This window comes from Haliotis cracherodii, unplaced genomic scaffold (assembly GCF_022045235.1).
Source record: "Haliotis cracherodii isolate W230 unplaced genomic scaffold, xgHalCrac1.p SCAF_9, whole genome shotgun sequence".
NCBI lineage: Eukaryota > Metazoa > Mollusca > Gastropoda > Lepetellida > Haliotidae > Haliotis > Haliotis cracherodii.
This window is the reverse complement of record NW_027266343.1, coordinates 31,882,350-31,890,072: the sequence shown is the minus strand read 5'-3', so window position 1 is coordinate 31,890,072 and position 7,723 is coordinate 31,882,350. Positions and strand designations below refer to the sequence as shown.

Sequence of the window (7,723 nt, the reverse complement as noted above, 5' to 3'; positions counted from 1 at the left end):
TATGACTTGTATCCGAAACGCTACATTCGAGTGATCTGACCGTACACTCATGACACGGAGACGATGGGGTAGCCTTGTGGTTAAAGCATTCGCTCGTAACGCCGAAGACCTTGTTCGACTCCCCACATTTCTAGCGTCCTTCTCCATGATACTGCTGGAATATTACTAAAACGGCGAAAACATACTCACTCACTCAACCAAGTCAGCGAGCCTGGCCACCCGATCCCGTTAGTCGCTTCTTATGACAAGCATAGTCGCTTTTTTACGGCAAGCATGGGTTGCTGAAGATCTAATCTGCCCAAGATCTTCACGGGGCCTACGTCACACTGATTGGATGCTGTTATGAAACTGGAAAAAATGGACAATGACTATAATAAAAAGAAAACTGAAAGATTGAATCTGATGGAAAAAGCTACCCAAGACACACCCCTTTACGAAACTAGTGGAGTAGCCCATGCACAAGCTATCCATGACCAGTAACGTGAGTCAATGTGGGTATAAAATGGTTCATTCCAGATGCAAGTGAACTACATTCTTGGAAGTTGAAAAATGCGACGTTTCTGAATAGTTGTATCCTCTTATTATCAGTGTGATGCTGAGTATATGTTGAATACACGGCGACACTGATACTGTGTGGTTTGCTTGTCTGGTTCAATGAGGTGTAAATCGGAATGCACACCATGTGACCTTAGAGAGGTCACTGCTATCCAATCAAAAGGGATAAAACAAAGACAAGCTTGTACGATACACGGGTTAGGAACGGATGCATTATTACATCAACTGTCTCTGGACTCCGTGGTAATAAACACCCATAACGCCTTGCTAGTTTTACTTCAGCGGACATTTCGCTTACGTCCTGTGTGCTATGGAAGTTCAAGAGCAGAACTCAACTGAAAACACCAAGATTGTATCGTTATTTTACAAAGAACATTTTATATATATATAAGAAGGACATGTAAAAGATTTTTATAAGGTAAAAACAACGCCTACATCAACGACAGCCACAATGGTACTTAAAAGCAGTAATAAAGGTAATCTAAAATAACCACAATGATATTGAACAACAGCAATGATGGTTATTGTTATTACAGCAAACATTATCATAACAATAATATTGATGAGAATAGACCCACCATCGATTCCAGGTTTTGGTAACAGTTGTGGTCCGTTCCCGGCAACTGCAACCTCAAGGAACCATGGGTAGATTACAATGTTATGTACATGAACAAATATGGTTACCATTGTTGTGTTTCATTACACCTGATTGCCTGAAAAAAAGTAATTAAGACCATGATGGTATTCGAAACCGGTATATGAAACAGTTTACTTACCGGTTTAAATTCTTTTTTGGATACAAGTGAATGTTCCACTTTGGTTGGACAAAGGTCGAACAATACTTCCCCCAAAGAAAGGTGATTTGACTGACCCTAAAACTTCCCGCCCTACGACTTGGCTGAATATTTACAGGGTGTATTACAGATATTGTGTCATCATATTTCGCTTCGAATGATATTATTTACATGGAGAAGAAAGGAGCCAGAAAGGGATGTTGGGATTGTGAGGATCAATAACTGGTTAAAAAAGGATCCATGAAGTGGCTAAAAGTAACCTCTCAATGTGTTTGATAGACTACAGAAAAGCTTATGATTCTGTACCTCACGAATGGATTTTGAAGTCACAATAGTTAAAAGTTAATAGGCGTTACAAAGCATATATTTGCTTTAATGCAGGACCTTCAAATAGTCAATAAATTTACCCAGTCTATATGCGCATTACCGGAAGTTCTAATGGTATAACAACATGGCCTCTATCTGACCGTAATATTGCTACTGTTTTGTTACGATATCACGTGATGAATTCTTGGTTGCATTTGTAGCGATCTCAGCTTAATAAAGTAGGAAGACCAGTCATTGTGAGAGGTGAGGGGCTACAAAGAACACACGCATTGAAGTGAACAATTTCAACGGTGTGACTGACATCGACACAGACTCACAGTTGCTCACAGGTAATGTGTCAGAAAAAGGAGGCAGTGCACATCCCCTGCACAGCCCCAGTCCAAGGACAGTGTGTCCTTCAAACGCTGGTTTCTGGCGTACGTGTATTTTCCAAATGCTGTCATCGTGACGACCGTGTTTGTTCAAAACGTTGACATTATGGCGACTGTGTGTCATCTGAAAGTTGTCATCATGGCGACCGTGTTTGTTCAAAACGTTGACATCATGGCGACTGTGAGTCATCTGAAAGTTGTCATCATGGCGACCGTGTTTGTTCGAAACGTTGACATCATGGCGACTGTGTGTCATCTGAAAGTTATCATCATGGCGACCGTGTTTGTTCGAAACGTTGACATCATGGCGACTGTGAGTCATCTGAAAGTTGTCATCATGGCGACCGTGTTTGTTCGAAACGTTGACATCATGGCGACTGTGAGTCATCTGAAAGTTGTCAATATGGCGACCGTGTTTTTGCTCTAAACGCTGATATCATGGCAAAAGTGTTTGCTCAAAATATTGTCATCATGGCGACCATATTTGCTCTAAACGTTGTAATCATGGCGACCCTGTAACTCTAAACGTTATCATTATGGCGACTGTGTGTCATCTAAACGTCATGATGGCGACCGTGTTGCTCTAAACGTTGTCATTATGGCTACCGTGTGTCATCTAAACGCTGTCATCATTGTGACCGTGTTTGCTCCAAACGTTGTCATCATTGTGACCGTGTTTGCTCCAAACGTTGTCACCATGGCGACCGTATGTCATTTAAACGTTGTTATCATGGCGACCGTGTTTGCTCCAAACGTTGTCATGATGGCGACAGTGTTTGCTTTAAACGTTGTCACCATGGCGACCGTATGTCATTTAAACGTTGTCATCATGGCGGCCGTGTTTGCTCCAAACGTTGTCATTATGGCGACAGTGTTTGCCTTAAACGTTGTCATTATGGCGACAGTGTTTGCTTTAAACTTTGGTAACTTGGCGGCCGTGTGTCCTCTAATCGCTTGTATGGCAATCGTGTAAACGCGTCGATCATGGTGACCTTGTATGTTCCAGACGCTGAACTACGCTGTAAAAAAACAACTATATATATGGCTTTCTTTAAAAATCAATGATGAAAATAAATGTCTGGCATCAGCCTTTTCAGCTATGTCATAACTATTGCGCGTCATCCTTTTCATAGCCTATTCTACCAATGAATGCCGGTGTCATGACGACCCGAGAGACAAGAAAAAAAATATCGTGTGTTAAAAAGTTCAGAGAGTGTGGCCGGAAGTTTTCCTGCATCTCAGTCCAGCCAGGAGGGGAAACACCGTTAGACATTGTCTCATAAGAAAACAACTATTAGCAACATCATGTAGACTCTTCTGTGCTCGTAATTCCGTGCCAGCCCGAGGGTAGGCGAGCGGACTAAGCCCTCTTGTAAACTCAGCATTATGTTGGAAGGCTTATCTCGCAGAAACGTTTGAACAGTCGGTACATAGTTCTATGAATGTCTGAAAAATCGATATATGTTTCCAAGTTGCGTGATTAAAGAACAACTTTGTCTTTTGATGATACATAAATGCATTTTTTGTAGATTTGATAGCTCCGCCTTGCTTCAATGCGGGAACCTTTATTCAGCACAGACGAAATCGTCTTTCATATTAAGCCCAACGTCGACAGAAAGGTTTCAAGCTAATGAGCCCATTTCTGGTTTTCATACGAAAAGGTCATGCATGCGACAATCTTCTTTCTTTTTTCTGAACATTGAAATGATCTTTGAGTTGACTCGGATTGTGGCCGACGTTGCTTGCTCTCTCTCACCTGTCAGTCAGGTACATTCTCTGACATTTTAGGTCAGATAGCAGCTTTCTGTAATAAATATACCTTTGAAGAAATTATTTTATAAGGTCAGGGATAGTGAGTGGGTGAGTATGGTTTTTACGCCGCTTTTAGCAATATTCCAGCAATATCACTGCGGGGGACACCAGAAATGGGCTTCCGAAAATTGTACCCATGTCGGGTTTGGAACCCGGGTCTTCGGCGTGACGAGCGAACGCTTTAACCACTAGGCTAACCGACCGCCCCAAGGTCATGGGTAGGCGTATGGTGGAATCACGGCTTTCGTTCACAATGGTTATTGTTCCCCTGTGGGGAATAGAACCCGGGTGTTCGGCGTGACGAACGAACGCTACGACCACTAGGCTACCCAACCGCCCCTGCCGCCGTAATGAGAAAAGCCAAACTGGTTATCCCCGCTATGGAACCCACAGACTGCCAAGTGGATGCGGCCATAATAGATGAGTGAGTGAGTGAGTGAGTGAGTGAGGTTTTACGCCGCTTTTAGCAAATATTCCAGCAATATCACGGCGGTGGACACCATAAATGGGCTTCACACATTGTACCCATGTCGGGAATCTAACCCGGGTCTTCGGCGTGACGAGCGAACGCTTTAACCACTAGGCTACCCTACCGCCCCCATAATAGATGGATGAAGTGGATTAAGGCGACATATTCTTTTCAGTAATATCTACACCTGATGTTTATAAGCAACTTACTAACAAAAGACATCGACATAATGGGAAAGTACTTCCTTCCAATACCAACTAACTAGTCATGTCCTGATATAATTACTTGGATGCATACTTAACAGTAAACCGGATATAGATATCGTTATAGATATGGAAATAGAGTAAATGATTAGAAGTAGATCAATCATATACAAATGATGAACATCCACGTTTCATCTCATTGCATAACAACATGATCACATTTCAAGGAAATCTGTCCATACTTCAGCTTATGACGTGTTGTTTGTTTATTTGTTTTTTTGTTGTTGTTTAACGCCGCCCTCAGCAACATTCTACCTATGTGACGACGGTCTGAAAATAGTCGAGTCTTGACCTTAGAATCCATTTATTGATATTATGAGTATCGATCTACACAATTCTGATATGATGTGATATGATGACACGTATCAACCGAGTTTCAAGTCTCACCACCCAAGACCTCTAGTCGCCTCTTACACGTATGACATGAAAAAATCCTTTGTTAACTGTAAAATTTACATGATTGTGTACTTGGGGTCTATCCCGGGGGATAGCGACTGGTTAAGTGGCATTTTGAATTACAAGAATGTAATCTTGTCCATCTTCCTTCCAATCCCTACCAGAAATACATTTCAGTACAATAATATATCTGTGGAAAGGTTGTCATGGTAACCTTATAACAAAGCTTATAATGAAGTGCGACATGTGTGCGGCTTTCTGCAATATTAGCCAACCTTTGCCGGTCTAGACACTGGACAATTAACAAGAAGGAAATTGGGAATGTCAATACATTGTCTGCTGACGATTAATCTTTCTGAATATGCCTTTGAACATATCTTCTGAGTATTCTCCACGGAGTTTCACTTAATTGATATCACATAGCCTATCTTGAGCTCAAAAGTGAACAAGCATGATTGGAAAAAACCCAACCCAGAACCGAAGGAGATGCTCAGGAGGAAGTTTATTGCGGCATTGTCAGTTCCTGTGCTGTTGTTTACTGACCTATTTCACTCCGTCCAGGGTCATAGTGGTCTAAGGGGACGCAATTTCATGTACAGAGCTCAGTTTTAGGAGAACTTATTTTTATCTAATTTCTTCCCGGTCTCGAACAAAAACGTGGGATTCCGTTACACCCCGCCTTCCTGTGATATTCGAGCTTTTGCCGAACAGAACAATGATCCACGTCGCTGGGGTACGATGACACGCGATCATTCAGGTCACACACTGTGAACAACAGGTGACACCATGTAACAAATAACTCTCACACTGTAACCAACTTGGTCCCGCTTTAGAAGGTTATTTTAGGGCTACATGTTCTATGTTAAAACATGGGAGTTCCGATAGTCGTTGCATTAAGGTCGCTTTATAGAACAGGGGCTTGCTCGTGATAAATCTGCTCTGACATGGTACTTTGAAAACTTTCCTGACAAGACGCCCATGCTATGGGACTGTAATGAAATGGTGCCATATCCTCCCAGCAAACAATGAACAGAACACGGTCCGGTTCCTCGAGCCCCAAATCTTCACAAGCAAGGGAGTATACGCCTGCACGCGTCAGGCAGTACTGTAACCCCAAGTCTTCACAAGCAAGGCAGTATACGCCTGCACGTGTCAGGCAGTACTGTAACCCCAAGTCTTCACAAGCAAGGCGGTATACGCCTGCACGTGTCAGGAAGTACTGTAACCCCAAGTCTTCACAAGCAAGGCAGTATACGCATGTATGTGTCAGGCAGTACTGTAACCCCAGGTCTTCACAAGCAAGGCAGTATACGCCTGCACGCGTCAGGCAGCACTGTAAGCCTAAGTCTTCATAAGCAAGGCAGTATACGCCTGTACGCGTCAGGCAGTACTGTAACCCCAAGTCTTCACAAGCAAGGCAGTATACGCATGCACGCGTCAGGCAGTACGGTTCCTCGAACCCCAAGCCTTCACAAGCAAGGCAGTATACAACTGTACGCGTCAGGCAGTACTGTAACCCAAAGTCTTCACAAGCAAGGCAGTATACGCATGCACGCGTCAGGCAGTACGGTTCCTCGAACCCCAAGCCTTCACAAGCAAGGCAGTATACAACTGTACGCGTCAGGCAGTACTGTAACCCCAAGTCTTCACAAGCAAGGCAGTATACGCATGCACGCGTCAGGCAGTACGGTTCCTCGAACCCCAAGCCTTCACAAGCAAGGCAGTATACAACTGTACGCGTCAGGCAGTACTGTAACCCCAAGTCTTCACAAGCAAGGCAGTATACGCATGCACGCGTCAGGCAGTACGGTTCCTCGAACCCCAAGCCTTCACAAGCAAGGCAGTATACAACTGTACGCGTCAGGCAGTACTGTAACCCAAAGTCTTCACAAGCAAGGCAGTATACGCATGCACGCGTCAGGCAGTACGGTTCCTCGAACATCGCAAGTCAACATATTTATGACAGTCTACGCAAGTGCTATGTAGTCAGTACTGTTACTCGTACCACGAGACTTCGTAAAGCAAAGGTAGTCTTCGCCTGTAAGACAGTAGCCAGTAGCGTTTTTCGTCCCTGAGTCTTTATAAAACAAGACATTCTACACACGCAAGACGGTAACCAAAACTGTTACTCGTAGTAATATAAAGCAAGACAGTCTACGCCCGTACTATGCTAACCAATATTTTCCTCATTCAAGATAAGGAACAGCTTAAGCTTCAGATCCTGCCTAATCTTAATCAATATTGGAACACCGATCTGGCGCCGGACAAGAAAATATTCTGTGTTGGTATGAATAATAACTTCAGTATGAGGGCTGATGAATAGCCCAGTGGTTGCGTTCGCAAACTGAAGATCCGAGTTCGATTTCCAACATGTATCCGCGCTATCGAGCTCATTTGTGGCGTCGCTTGATGACTGGTGTCAATATACACCTTCATGGAATATTCTGAATGAAAGGGTTCGAATTTGTTCACAATGTGGGTTTTTCCTAGTTTCACTTGTCCTGATCAGAATACAAACGTTTCTCGCAGTGTTATCGACACAGTGTTTGTCGTGTACTGTGATGGAACTTCGTGATACACCGTCCAGCATGGCACCACGCGTGTTCAGTAATGTCGTTCCTTATAAACAAAAGAGACAACAACAATTTCAATAATCATACGAAATCTGTACTGAAGCATAATCATGTGTTTATGAATCACTATCAAATTGTAATGATGGCGGGAGTTGAAGAAAAG

The 7,723-nt window shown here is 43.3% G+C and overlaps 1 protein-coding gene across 1 annotated transcript; it reads left to right on the top strand.

Annotated features, from left to right (window-relative positions):
* The first annotated feature begins 2,645 nt into the window (after nucleotides 1-2,645).
* On the top strand, nucleotides 2,646-3,020 carry LOC139451843 (uncharacterized). The gene has a single exon (XM_071233142.1). The coding sequence runs from the start codon at nucleotides 2,646-2,648 to the stop codon at nucleotides 3,018-3,020; it is 375 nt and encodes a 124-aa protein (XP_071089243.1).
* Nucleotides 3,021-7,723: the final 4,703 nt, after the last annotated feature.